At 45.2% G+C, this 15,188-nt stretch overlaps 1 protein-coding gene across 4 annotated transcripts in view; it reads right to left on the bottom strand.

Moving 5' to 3' along the window:
* Window positions 1-15,188, bottom strand: part of VPS35L (VPS35 endosomal protein sorting factor like) — a 117,193-nt gene that overhangs the window by 86,584 nt on the left and 15,421 nt on the right. For all 4 annotated transcript variants that reach the window (XR_006708371.1, XM_045461665.1, XM_045461663.1 and 1 more), the window contains exons 5-7: window positions 13,367-13,391; window positions 10,382-10,455; window positions 7,008-7,136 (exon numbers count right to left, since the gene is read on the bottom strand). Coding sequence is in view for 3 of the 4 variants with exons in the window: in XM_045461665.1 (XP_045317621.1) it covers window positions 7,008-7,136; window positions 10,382-10,455; window positions 13,367-13,391 (228 nt within the window). In the remaining variant the exon portion in view is untranslated. The remainder of the gene's footprint in view (window positions 1-7,007; window positions 7,137-10,381; window positions 10,456-13,366; window positions 13,392-15,188) is intronic.

The following is a 15,188-nucleotide window of genomic DNA, read 5'->3' on the forward strand; positions in this document are numbered from 1 at the left end:
AAAAGGAAATTCACTCCATCGTGTCTGGCTTGGTTGGAATGCTCCAGGACTGGAAAATTAATTTCTATAAACAAGTGCAGATGCTTACCACGTGCCAAGCCCCATGCTAGACACTGGAGATATAATGATAAACAAAACCACTGTCCTTTTGACAAAGGAGGCCAGACTCTGCTCTCTACAGAGCCTCTTATGGAAAGACACCTTCACTTCCCTCCAAGAAAGCCACAGGACTGAGGAATCTCATCCAGGAGGATCTTTGCTCATACAGCGAACTAGGGCCAGCATCAAAGTCACCAAGAGAAGTCAAGGACACCTCTCCCATCAGTGTCCTCACAGATGACTCCATCTTTGTTCCAACGGCTTTTCAGCACAGCCTCCTGTGGTTTATTTCACAATGGTCTTGATTCGTTAACGTTCTCTTCTGTGAAATGTTCCCATCAGTACATCTCCAGGGCTTCTAAAACTAGCATCTATTTTTTTTCCTTAATTGAAGTACAGTTGACACACAACGTACGTTAGTTTCAAGTGTACACTATATAAAAACATTGTGCTAAGCTCACTGCAAGTGTAGCCACCATCTGTCACCATAAAACAGTACCACTGACTACATTCCCTGTGCTGTACGTTTTATCCCCGTAACATCTATGATTTATCCTCACTTCCAAACTTCCCTCTAAAAGCAAAGATGACAAGCTTCAGAGAGCACATGTTTGTCTGCAACTGTGATACTCAACACGGGGAACATTCCGGCTTTGCAGGGAATCGCTCAGTCCCCGTGCGATATCACTCATACCAGAGGGCCATCGACACATACGGAACTCTTAATGGAAGACTGCAGCCACACAACGTGGCCCCAAGCACCCCAGATTAAGTCATCTTTTATGATCAAAAGCAAAATATTTCTTCTTGGGATAGTTGGGTGGCTCAGTTGGTAGGTGTCCGACTTTGGCTCAGGTCATGATCTCACAGTTCATGGGTTCGGGCCCTGCATTGGGCTCAGTGCCAGCAGTGTAGAGTCTGTTTAGGATTCTCTCTCTCCCTCCCTCTATGTCCTTTCCTCTCTCTTTCTCTCTCAAAAAACAAAAACCCACAACTATTTCTTCTTTGAAGAACTAAATGTAATGCCCTGAAATCTTTTCCAATTCACAAGTCCATGCAAACAACTAAACGCTTGACCTTCAGATACAAATATGTCACTTAAAAACAAAAGATATTTGAAGTGCCTGGGTGGCTCAGTCGGTTAAGTGTCTGACTTTGACTCAGATCATGATCTCGCAGTTCATGAGTTTGTGAACTCAGACTCTGTGCCGACAGTATGGAGCCCGGAGCCTGCTTTGGATTCTCTGTCTCCCTCTCTTTCTGCCCCTCTCTTGCTCGCGATGAATCTCTCTCTCAAAATAAATAAAGAAACATTATAAAGAAAAGACACTTGACATTTGGAATGAGTCCTTTAATATGCATTTCCGACGTGCAGAGAATGGAAATAACGTGCAACCTATCAAAAGGTAGGTTGGCATGGGTTTTCAGGTTGGCGTGGTCACCCAATTTCTAAACTGTTAAATTCACCAAGTTTCTCCACAGCATTTGAGCCTAAAAATAAACACAGAGTCTAATGTGCAAAACAACCTCTTACAGCCCAAGTATTATGGGGGGGGGGGGGGGAGGGGGCAGGAGGGCAGAAGGGTGAGGGGAATGTAAGGCGTTAAAACAATGGTGTTGACACCAAATGTGGCATTTGGATGTTCATAGAAATCCACTTCCTGAGGCCTTGCTTGCTGTTCGTCTTCCGCCCTTCAGGAAAGCTCCAGCTTAAACAACAGCCCCACGAGATTTCAGGGCTTGCTTGGAAAAAGCAAACAACTCTGAATCCTAGAGACTGTTTATGATACACAGCCCTTGGTTCCTACGGGTGTGACATCTCCCGAGTTCCCACCCAGGGCTCCTCAGAGAGGAGTTGCGCCCAGCAGTGAGGTGAGAAGACACGATTCAAACAGAAGATTTCAAACTAAACACAGCTGGCACTTCCCAACATCTGTGTGTGTGGAGTGCTCTCCCAGGCTGGCATCACAGAACAGACATTTTCCGCAAGGGAACAGGAAGCAGAATTTCTTCAATCCACAGTTCAAGTCATAATGATGTCATAAATTGAAGTCCGCACCCCCCCCCCCCGCCTTTAAATCACTATTTTGAAGATTCCAGTTTTTTTAAAGCTTTGGTGCAGTTTCCTAAATAAAAATGAGGCAGCCCAAGGTGTTAAAAATACAGAGTCCCTGATCCATGTGAAACCTACTGGTCAAAACCTCCAGCTGAGGTGCCAGGTCATCGGCATTTTTGACAAAGGCTCCAGGTGACCGTTGCCGCGGAACCCAAAACGCACTGGGTGCATGAGATCCATAATCGGCAGCTAACTCTGCTAACTAAACATTCTACAGCCTGTATGTTCTCAGCTTTGGAATCATCTGGGAGCTTTTAAAAATAATGGCACCTGGGTCCCAATCCCAGAGATTCTAATTAAGCTGGTCTGGGGGGCAGCTCAGACTCAGGACCTTTTTGAAGCCCCCAAGCGATCCCCACGTGCAGCTGAGGTAGAGAACCACCGAGGCAGACATTTCCTGAACAACTGACTGATAAATTACTCTGCCTGAAATACTTGCTATGGAACTTATCAGCACTGCTGGAAAAGTACTAAAATGGTGTTTTTCATTTGTTTCCAATTAGTAACATTCTACAAGGCCACTAGCAGTTTCTAGAATTCAGTTAGGAATTAGGCATATAAATACACACACACACACACACACACACACACACACACACACACCCAAATAACCAAAAACAAAAGGATAAAGATAACCGATAGCCGAATACTAAGAAAGGAAGACAGATCAAAGGAAGCAAGCAAACAGACTAATCAATCAGAGGACAATTACCACTGAGAATACGTGGGGAAAAAATCCAAACAATATAATGGAAAAATGAACAAGAGGAATCAATGAAAGCTACTTTCCAGAGAAGGAAACCCACATGGCCGATAAACAAGTGAAAAGATGCCTGATCTTATTATAATCAGGGAATTGCAAATTAAAACCACAATACAATGATTTTATTATCTCTTAAATTGGAAAAATTAAAATAGAAAGTCTGCTCACACCAAATGTTGGTAGGATGCTCAACAACACAGACTCCCACAATCCCACCGCTGTTACCAGTGCATGCTGGCACAGCTATGCTGGAAAGTAACTCAGCGTTGTCTGATAAAGCTGAAGAGGCACACACACCCCACACCCACTCTCAGGTAAGGGCCCTCATCCCCAGAGAGGCCAGCAGGCATGTCCAAGAGTGATCACAGCAGCATCGTTCATAACGAGAAAAGGGAAAAACCAGATACCCATCAACAGAAAGAGTGATACATATTTTATGCATCAGTAGACTCATTACTGTTAGGTTGGCAAATCTCTCTCTTCTACGAGGTCAACACAATCCCTATCAAAGTCTTTTTTTTGGGGGGGGGGGGGAGGGTGGGTAGAAATTGACAGGTTGATCCTCTAAATCACATGGATCACAGCAGCATCGTTCATAACGAGAAAAGGGAAAAACCAGATACCCATCAACAGAAAGAGTGATACATATTTTATGCATCAGTAGACTCATTACTGTTAGGTTGGCAAATCTCTCTCTTCTACGAGGTCAACACAATCCCTATCAAAGTCTTTTTTTTGGGGGGGGGGGGGGGAGGGTGGGTAGAAATTGACAGGTTGATCCTCTAAATCACATGGAAATGCAAAGGACCCAGGACAGCCAAAACACATTTTTGGAAAAAAAAAAAAAAAAAAAAAAGAAGAACCAATGTAAAAGACTTACACTGACCAGTTTCAAAAATTACCATAAAGCTACAGTAATCGAGACAGTGTGGTAATGGCATAAGGAGAGACTTACACAGATTTAAGGAATTAATTCAAGAACCCAGAAATAAACCCTTAAATTTACAGTCAGGTGACTTTTGATAAAGATGCCAAAATAATTCAATAGGGAAAAGACAGCCTTTTCAACAAATGTTGGCGAGAAAACCAGACATCTGCACGCAAAACAAATGAATCTAAGGGAGCCTGGGTGGCTCAGTCAGCGGAGCATCAGACTTGATCATGCCGCTTAGCTCATTAGCTCAGGTCATGATCTCACAGTTCATGAGTTCAAGCCCCACGTTGGGCTTTGCACTGACAGAGTGGAGCCTGCTTTGAATTCTCTGTCCCCCTCTCTCTCTCTCTCTCTCTCTCTGCCCCTCCTCCACTCACTCCCCCTCTCCAAAAAGAAACACTAAAATTAAAAAAAAACCAAAACAAAAAAACAAGTCTAGACCTTTATACTACACACAAAAATCACTTCAATATGGGCCATAAACCTACATGTAGGAGCTAAAACTATGAAGCTTCTAGAACAAAACATAGGAAAAAATTCTCACCACCCTGAATTAGACCAAGAGTTATTAGCTATTTACTCCAAAAGCATGAGTCAAAAGAGAGACTATTGATAAATTTGATTTTGTTAAAATTATAAACTCCTCCCCTTCAAAAGACACCAGTGTGAAAATGAAGACAGGCCACAGACCAGGAGACACTTGATAAGGAACCTGCATCAAGGATACATAAAGAATTGTTACAACTCAACTAGAACATAACCTGATTTTTAAAATAGGCCAGTCTTATTAAGTACATTTTTCACTAACAGAGAGAAAGATGGCCAATGGGCATAGGAAAAGAGGCTTAACATCATCAGTCCACAGGGATTTCAAATTAATGCCACAAATGAGATATCACTTTAGACCCACTGGGGTGGCTACAATCAAAATAACAGTAACACGGGTGCTGGACAAGATATAGAGGACCTGGAACCAACACACCAAGCTGGTAGGGATGCAAACAGAACAGCCGTTTGGAAAGCAGGTTGGCCATTTCTCAAAAAGTTAAACATACCCTTATCATAGGACTCAGCAATTCTACCCCTAGGAATCTACTCAAGAGAGATCAAAGCATAGGTCCATGCAAAGACTTCTATGCAAATGTTCACAGTAGCACCATTCATAATAGCCAGAGTAGAAATGACCTGTGTCCATCAACTTGTTAATGGTTAAGTAAAAATGTGGTCATTCAAGGGGCGCCTGGGTGGTTCAGTCAGTTGAGCGTCTGACTTCGGCTCAGATCATGATCTCACGCTTTGTGGATTCGAGCCCCATGTCGGGCTCTGTGCTGACAACTCAGAGCTTGGAGCCTGCTTCAAATTCTGTGTCTCCCTCTCTCTCTGCCTTTCCCCTGCTCACACTCTGTCTCTGTGTCTCCCCAAAATAAATGTTAAAAGAAAAAATTTAAAAAAAAGAAAAAAAAAAAAACGTGGTCATCCATACAATGGACTACTACTTAGCAACACAAAGGTACAGGGTATCAATAGAACAGCACGGACAAACCTCAAAAAACATTATGCTAAGTGGAAGAATCCAGAGGCGAAAGATTACATAAAGAATGGTCCCGATACACGAAAGGTCTCCAAAAGGCAGATTTATAGTCAGAAAGCAGACCAGTAGTTTTCTGGGGCTGGAAGTGACAGGGTCTGAGTGCAAACAGGCTTGAGAGAATTTGGGGGAGGGGGTATAAAAATGCTCTAAAACTGAGTTGTGTAAATAGCTAAGTAACTGTTACTAAAAATCAATGAACTATATTCCAGTAAGACTACCACACAACACTTTACTGCAAAGCAAATAAGGTGAACTGGGCTCATTTCTACCTGCCCCTTGACTCTCTTTTTTGGCTAAAAAAGTACTCTTTAAAGTATCCAAAGTAAAAGAGTTATTATTAACCAGATGTGGAGTTAATGAAACACTTTCATGGTTATTTTCTTTGAGAAGACATGAATTAAATCTTCTCCAGATGTCAAACTCTTGGAAGTCAAGTTCTCTATACTCCAGTCCTCTTGGGGAGATGTGGCCAATGAAAATATTTTGAAGAAGCACTTATTAGTTTAGATATTTTCTTACTTGAGCCACTCAGCAAGCAACCCCCATCATGTGCATCCAGGATGAGAGGACTCTTCTTTGGGAGTATTTACTTTGTAAACTAACAACAGTGACTGCAGGGAAATGAGCCCAGGTTTGCCGGTCTTGAAACGCACACACACACAAAACCACCTGCCACACAAAGTGTCATCTTTAAAGATTTCAAGCACTCAGTATAAAGACTCCAGAGGAGAAAACAAAGGTCACATAGCCAAGATATGTTTTTCCCTTTTCTCTCTCTTTTTTTTATATTGCCATGACGTTGACCAAGAACAGGATTATCCTTTTGAACTAAAATGGCTGTTCAGAAATTCTTTGTGAACTCTGCTCTGAAACATAATGCACACATTAGTCCTTTTACAGTGTATTTCTCAACATGTCTTGCCACGACAAGATGATCTGAAGGATCAAGAAACAGAATAAGCTATTTTCCTTACAGAATTTGATCTTGTGATCCAAGAGTTGTCATGAATCAACAAATTCATCAACAAAGGGTTCAACAAATGTATGTCTCCTAACACTGTGAACATGTTTTGTCACGTGATTATGTAGAATGAGCCAGAAATGCATATATCAGCGACACACAGCCATTAATCCCAAAGATACAAAGGAAATTTGATCAAGGAAACCCAAGATAGTTGGTCAATCTTTAGTCTGTACAAATTGTGATTTGTGTCAGATGTACCAAGGCCACTGAACTGCACAATCCAGAGGGAATCAATTCTGTAATCCAAGCTGAATGTCCTGGAATGGTACACTATACAACCCATGCAGCTGTACATGGTGGCCCTCAATAAAACATTCATAATCATGGCCTTTCACGGTAAGTATGTGAAAATGGAACAGGTTAAAAAAAGTAGGGTAAGACCCTGAAGGCAGGCCTCTGAAAAACCCTAATTATCTACAAAAGAAGTTTTACATAGGAAATTCTGGGGGAAAAAGAAAAAAAAAAATCACTAGACCTGACCTGGATGACTATTTTTAGAGCCTTCACTTTCTGGTCCGAGGCCCATGCGTCCTTCAGAGACTGATTGAGCTCCTCAATGCGGTTCACATAATCCTGTTGAGTCAAGTTCAACAGTTCTTTCTGGGATCCCTGTGGGCAGAAAGTAGGAAGGTGTCGACACAAAAGGAAAAACATTATTTGGTCATCAACCCCATGAATAATACTGAGTATTGACTGAGCTTCAGTATCTAAGTTTTCCTCACAACCCCCCAGGACTGACAGTATTGTCTTGTGACGGAAGAGGTCCTCTGAGTTTTCCGCAAAGACGGACAGAGTGCAGGCACTGAGATGGGCCTTGGAGCAAGTCAGACCTAAGTCAACCCCCTTGTTCACCCACTCACTGGCCATGTGATTCTGGGTGAGCAGCTCTCCTCCCAGAGCCTCATCTATACCAGGACAACAGGATCCACCACCTTATTTAATACTCATTGGGACCTACCGTGGACCAGGCATGGGCCACCATATGCTCGAGATACAAAGGTGAGCAAAAAGACATTATTTCTGTGCTAACAGAGTTTAATGTACAAAGGATGAGATGGGTATTAATGAAAACTGAGGTAAAGGCTCCAGGGGAAACAATTCTATGCAGACCTATAGCATAGTTCACTGAATCTGAGGTGCCAATTGTAAGAAGCACGATTCTTGGTGAACCACCAAGGAAGAAAAAAAATACCCGTCACGGACATACATCAGTAAGAAACACAGCTCAATTTCAAGGACAGTCAAATGTGGGGGAAAGGCTTTCTCTCAGAAAGGAAGAAATATGGTAACAAAGGAATGGCCTCTAGACAGGTGGTCAAGAATGGTTTCCTGGAGGAAGTGATACTTGGGACAGATGCTCCATGGTGTGAGGGTGTTATCGGACAATGTGGAAAGTGGAGGGCAGGGGCTTTACCTAGACCAGGGAGAGTGCCTTCAGGGCAAAGAGGAGACCATATCAAAAAGCTGTGGCAAGGTCACCTGGGTACCTCAGTCAGCTGAATATCTAACTCTTGATTTTGAGTCAGTCATGATCCCAGGGTCGTGGGATCAAGCCCCTCATCAGGTTCTGTGCTGACATGGTGGAGCCTGCTTGGGATTGTCTCCCCCTCTCTCTGTGTTCCTCCCCAAGTTGTGCACCCACACATTAAATAAGCATTTAAAAAAAAAAAAATACTGGCATTCATTAAAAAAAAAAAAAAAAAAAAAAAAGAAAGCTCTGGCAGAAGAAAGGAAGACCATCCCAAGGATGAATTAAAAATAAACATAAAGACTTAACACAGCCTTTGGCACGTGGTACCTGCTCATTAATCTTCGGCTACTGTTAAGATGCTATTTACAAAGTTCACAGGAGTGAGGGTCATGCTAACCCACATGAGACCAGGAACCAAATCTCTTTTCTATCAATCTTCCCTGGAATCCCAAGAACTCTTTACTAAGGAAATACATGTAGGATGTTCAGGAAATTTGGACTGATCCCAACTGGTCACCTGAACTACGAGACAGGGTCCTCCTTATCCCTTGGCAGTAGGAGGAGCCCCGTGACTAACTTGGGCGAATGGGCCATGAGCACAGCTGCCTGTGTCCCTTCTGGGCTGAGGCAGTGAAAAGTGACCCTTTTTCAGCTCTACTGTGATGAACCTGGGAACCATCTGTTGAGATGGCAGCATTACATGATGATGGCAAGTCTGTCGCCTTCACAGGATGAGTAATGTGAGGAAGAAATAAACTTGTGTTACATCAGGCCACTGAGATATGGCGGTTCACTTGTTACTGCAGTATCACCTAGCCTTGCCCTGACTAATACACCATGTTTGCTTGGAAGCCATGGGGCCGCCATCTGCTGCTATGAGCACGGAGAAGCAAGAAAATCCATCTGCAGGGGGAAAAATAAAATAGAGAACCAGAGAGGCAGTGACAAGAGGCTCCGCAGAAGAGAGGCAGAGGACAGTTGGTAGCCGTCTGGGCGATTCTTTAGCTCTTGGTTCCAGGCTGCTGTGCCTTTGGGTTCAGGGTAGTGCCCCCGTATCCTGCAACAGAGTCCCCATTTGCAACTTAAGCCAGCTCAAGTGACATTCAGATGGAAGAGCTTTGGTGAAAATGCTCAGCAGGTCCATTCGTACCAGCCAAGGTTGGCTGAGGATATGCAGACCAAGGCTCCTGGTCGCCCTAATTCAAAACGTGTCCTTTCCAAATTGAGGAATAGATGTGGACTAACAGACTTTGCTGGGCACCAAACTCTGGTCTCAGAGCCAGAAGGACTCTGAACTAAGGGCCAAGAGGCAGGACACCGCGATGGCAACTGCCATCACATGGCCCTCTGTGGATTTCAAAGCATCAGCACTGGGTCCACACACCTATGTTCTTTATCCCCATGTTACAGTCAGGGAAGTGGATATAGGAAGGGGGAACGCCCAAGGGCACTCTACTAATAAGCAGTTGAGCTACAGCCTCTAGACTCAGGTTGAGCTGGTGGGGACACCAAGTAACTCGTGCAGAGCGCATCCCACAGGTGCTGGCTGTTGGTCTAGGCACTTGAGATACATTAAGTTACAACTCTAAGAAGCAGGTACTATGCAGCATCCCCATTCTACAGATAAGGAAACTCAGGCACAGAGCTGTTAAGCACCTTGCCCCAAATCACAGAACTGCCACATGGTAGAGCTGAGATTCAAACTCAGGCAGTCTGGCTCCAGAGTCTGTCTTACTCGAAATGTTATGCTGCCTCTCTAAACGCCATCCCAAAAGACGCAAACCCACCTGCCTCCGGGGGCCAGGCTAATAGTGTTTATGAGTCAATCGGGAAAGGGAGGACTGTGTACCCTGGATGGTGCGTGCCCCGGTTAAGTGCAGGAAGGTGGACTCACAGTTATCAGGTGAAATTAAAAACAAAAAAAAATCTGACTTATATGTGAAACTTACCCATTTTTAAGAGTTGGCAAGTGAGTCATGTTTTTTAAAAGCGTATTTTTTTTAATGAGTCCTGGGGGCCACAGCAAGCCAGCAGAGCAGCGGTGTGCAGCTTCTGCACAAGGTAGGACCCTTATCTATGCAAGGCGGCTTCCCTAGGAGATGGCTCCCGCTGGATTTTACGTCAAATCCTGTCCCCCCACACGATCTGGGTTTGCTCAGGCATCACAGTGAGAAGACGCCTTCAGAAAACCAGCCCACGGCAACTCCTGTGAGCTCGGCCAACCGCACGGCTGGCACCTTTCCCTGATCAGCTGGTGCCTCAGGAGGAACGAGCACAATGTGCGGCTTGGGAATTAATCAAAGAGCAGCCACCAAGACGAATCTCACTTGGAAGAAGGAACGAAAGCATGATCCTCCCTGTGCTCAGCCAACGACTTGCTCACCTCCTCAAAGTCATCCAGCTCCTCCAGCCTGGTCCGAACCTTCTCCGACATGGCGGACGTGGCGGTCGCTTTGCCTAAACAGAATAGATTCACGTCACACAGAATGGATTTCTCGGACACCAACTCCCCCCCAGGGAAAGGCATCTTTCACTCTACGCTTCATTGTGAATAAAGAGGCCAGGGAACAATTTCATTACAGACAACTCCACGATTTTGAAAACAACGTCCTTACATAACCAAAGTTCCACCGGAAACATTTTTGTTTAAAAGCTGCCCCCCCTAGCTCGGTGGGGCCAGCCTCCATGGTTCCACTCCATTCGGTATTACAAACTTTTCCCTGCATCACTCGCTTGCTAAAGAAAGGCAGTCCAGAGGGGATGCCAAAAATCCATCATGTGACTGTTTTCTACCAACAAAAGGCCCTCTCAGGCTCGCACTCAGTGCAGGACCGAAGCACTCTGATACCACTACAACCACGTCACTGTGTGCCCAGCACGAGGGCTTCAAAGCCCTCTCTTCAAGAAAACAGGGCTGGCCACGCCTCCTTCCATCACCTGTCAGAGATGAAGGGACACCCTCCGGGCTGTGGGCCAACCACAGGGCGAGGCTATCTGTCCAGCTGGCTCTCCAGTGACTCTTATCTCAGAACCCTGTCCCCATCTGAAAGGGGCTTCTGTTCTAGCTCTGAGGTCCCCCTGCTCCCACCCACCAAACTCAGGAATGAAAGTTCATTCTTTTAAGGCACTAGCGTCTTAGATCTGTTGCGAACTCACCGACTTGTCTGGGATCAGCTGAGAGCAAGGCACAGTTATTTATTTGCTAAAAAAACAACTATTTAAGTTTCCCAGTATTGGTTTCTGTTTTTGTTTTTTTACCTCATTTCCACTTTTCCTCTTATTTTGAAATATGTACAGAAAGCGCACATATGTACATTTTAACAGATAATCATAACCTTTGTAACCACCACCTTGCTCATATACCGTCTTACTTCTTTTGTTAACCATTATCTTTAGTTCATGAATTTTACCCTTGTTGTTGCACAGAGCTGTTTCCCTGTTTATTATTTTCCACTGTGTTAATACAGCACAATGTACTTCTTATTCTGTTGACGGATGTCTGGGTTGTTTCCTATTTGGGGCTACAGTAAATAATGCTGCTGTGAACATTTGTGTTTTCTGGTTTGTATACACATACATTTCTTCAGGGCAGCGGGCAGCGCTTCTCAAACTTTCAGAGGAGTCACTTACAGATGAATTAACACACACACTGATTTTTAGTAGGCCTGGCAGGGCCTGGGACTCTGCCTTACTAATGCAGCTGGCCCTTGGACCACACTTTAAGAAAAACAAGGGGACGCCTGGGTGGTTCAGTCAGTTGGGCATCCGACTTCAGCTCAGGTCATGATCTCACAGCTTGTGAGTTTGAGCCCCGCCTCGGGCTCTGTGCTGACAGCTCAGGGCCTGGAGCCTGCTTCAGATTCTGTGTCTCCCTCTCTTTCTGCCCCTCCCCCACCCACATTCTATCTCCAAACAAACAAACAAACAAAAAAACATGGATTTGGGTAGAGTTGGAAAAACACTTTCCCTAAAGGGTCAGATAGAAATATTTTACATTTATGGGGTGCCTGGGTGGCTCAGAGCATCAGACTCTGGATATCGGCTCAGGTCATGATCTCACAATTCACGAGACTGAGGCCCATGACCGGCTCTGTGCTGACAGCACAGAACTTGCTCGGGATTCTCTCTCTCCCTCTCTCTGCCCCTCCCCCACTTATTCATACCCATGCTCACTCTCAAAATCAACTTCATAAATATTTTTGGTTTTGTGAGTCATGTGGTTTCTCTCACACCTACTCAACTCTGCCATTACAGCACAAAAGAAACCACAAACAATATGTAAACAAACTGGCATGGCTGTGTTCCAATAAAACTTTACTTCCAAACTTAAACAGGGGGCCAGATCTTGCCCTGCAGGATGTAGCTGGCTAATTTCTGATCTAGAGTATATCCTAGTAGAATTGTCGGGTCCAAGGGTTGGCCCAACTTCAATTTTAACAGATAATGCGAAAGCGCTGTCTACACGGTGGTTTTATCGTTTTCACCTCCTACTGGCAACATAAGCCTTCCTGCTGCTCTACGTTCCCACCAGCAAGCGATCTCGTCCATCTTTCTGATCTCTCCAAACTGGTGGCTATGCAACAGTAGGATTTACTTTTTCACGGTTTGGGGTCAAAGTTATGGCCCTCACAAGGTGCTCCCACTCTCTTGATTACTCAGGTGCTGCCGCCACCTGCAGACAACGGGGGAGAGTCACCGCTGCCATACTCGTGATTTGCACGTAAACCACAGCTATGCTCATCTGTACCCCGTGGGTGTCAGATGTCTGAGGCTGTGTCCATTGCCTCAGAATCGCCTAGGAGCCTCAAAACAAAACAAAAAAAACACCAATTCCTGGGTCCCATTCCTCAAGATACATTCAACAAGTGGAACAGGGTCCCATGGTCTTTATGTCTATAAAGGTTGCACAGCTAGTCTGAGGCACGCTAGTCAGAGCTTCTGACCGTGTATCCAGGCTGAAGAAACAGCACTGCCGTGTTGCCGTGTTCAGGGACCCGTGGCCGGTAAGACTGTGGCTCCCATCCCTAGCGTGTCTGCCTTCTCACAAGGGATAAAGACTTAAAGCAAAGTAAAGGATCTCTAAAAAGGAGAATTTTAACCATTCTACAGCTGCTGAGGAGGGGACGGGGAGCAGATGCTACTGCTCTATCTAAATTCAAACAGTGAGCTCATGTTGTACTTTTAATAACTTTTGTCTTTTTCCCCCCATTCATCACATGAGTATGTATTTCAGTTCTGCTAAGTCTGTACACAATCTAGGAAGTAACAGTTTTAATGGAATTAAACACCAGTCTGGATACTGCAAACTTTTTTATACTAAAGGTAATGAGCCAATTCCCCATCAAGAGTAACAACAACCCAAACTTACCTTTTTCAGATCCCATAAACAGATTCTGCAGAGGCAAGTAACAATTTGTTAGTATTTTTTAAAACTTAATACCATTTCTATGACAAAAAAAAACTTGTAAGATACTTAAATATTCAAGTTACACTAAGGCCACATGATCTGTTATTTTCCAGCAAAGCTACTTACTTATCCAAATGCAAAACAATTATTTCATCAAAGGAGGAAAACACAGCTCATCAAAAACTACCCAAGATTCAAACTTCCACTCAGCTCAGGACACTCAAAGTGAGCCAACAAAGAGCAAAATTTTGAGGACAACGGCGTCAGGAGGTAGCAGTTAGCTTACTCTACGTCAGGGCTTCACAATCTGGGCACTACTGACCTTACGCGCAGGGAAACCCGGTTGCGTGGGGGCGGTCCTGTACATGGAGGGTGTTAGCAGCGCCTGCTCTCTACCCACTAGATTGCCAGCAACGCCTCCACAGTGCAACAACCAACACTGCCTCCAGACATTGCCATGTGTCCGCTGGGGGGTAAAATTACTCCTGGCTGCAAAATCCCTGCTCTAAATTAACTCCGTGCATTCAGAAAATCAGAACCAAACTACCGGTCCAGCAACTCTGCCTGCACACTGCTCACCTAGCGCAAACCCTGAGAGGAGGTGGGGAGGAGAGGCGTCGTCACAGAGCCTTCCTGGTTGCCCCCGAGTTCACCCCTTCCTCCGTACTCACAGCCCCGATTTCTGATGGGCACATTTGTCGCATTTCCCAGCATCCCCTCCATCTGCATATGGCCCATGACGACCTTCAAGACAAATGCAGGTGTGTAGGTGGGGACACTGGGAGGACAAATGCAGCTGGGTGTGTGGATGGGGACACTGGGAAGGGTCCTCATATGAGCGAGGGTGCATCCTACTTCCCCTTTTCCTCCTCCAACAACTTGGACGTGAGGTGACCCTGAACACAGCAGGGCAGCAGGACAGGAAGAGCCAGACCCCTGATGACTCTGGAGCCGCCACACCAGCCTGAACTACCCACCTCTCGACTTCCTTTCAGGGCCAAGAGAGGAACGTCACTGTGGCGTATGTCATCATGTCATCAGTGAGGGCTTCGGTCAGAAGCTCCCGGCTCTCGTCCTCAGTAACCCAGGCATTCCCCTGTTCTCCCTGGCCGGCTCAGCTCAGAGCCTTTCATCACGTGAGCAACCTACCCCCACACATCGTTGGCCTCATCTCCCTCACATCCCCAGGCACAAGCCAACAACTTGGTCCAGAGGCCACCCGGTGAACTTGAGGCCATGGAAGAAAACTGGAGCCACAGGAAGAAGTAAACCTTCTTTGGGGCGTCAGTCTCCTCACTTCCCAACTCAAACCTCCCCAGAGATGGGCTCCGATTCTTTCTCTGAATGGTGCCAGATCCTGGATTCTTAACACATTTTTTTGAGAAACCAACCGGCACATTTGCTCCCTACTAACATGGACATAATGAGCCAACTCACAGAGCCCAGGAGTTGGGCAACATTAGCTGTGATATTGTGATTTATAAGAAATATATATTTCGTCTTGATCCTGTTCCTGGCCCAGAAGCTCCTACTACCCTTGGAATGTCTTAAGCCCTCAGAGTGGTCAAGGAGACTTTGTTAAGTTAATCAAGTGACTTCTGGACATACCTAAGGATGGAGACTGGTTTCCAGGGGAAACAAACATTTGATTGCAGAGCTGGAACCTTCAGTGCCACTCCTGACCTCCAGGGAGGGGAGAGGGGGGCTGAAGATTGAATCAATCACGTCTATTTATTAAGGCCTCCCTAAGAACCTAAAAGGACTGGGTTCAGAGAGCTTCCTG

This window comes from Leopardus geoffroyi, chromosome E3 (assembly GCF_018350155.1).
Source record: "Leopardus geoffroyi isolate Oge1 chromosome E3, O.geoffroyi_Oge1_pat1.0, whole genome shotgun sequence".
Taxonomy (NCBI): Eukaryota; Metazoa; Chordata; class Mammalia; order Carnivora; family Felidae; genus Leopardus; species Leopardus geoffroyi.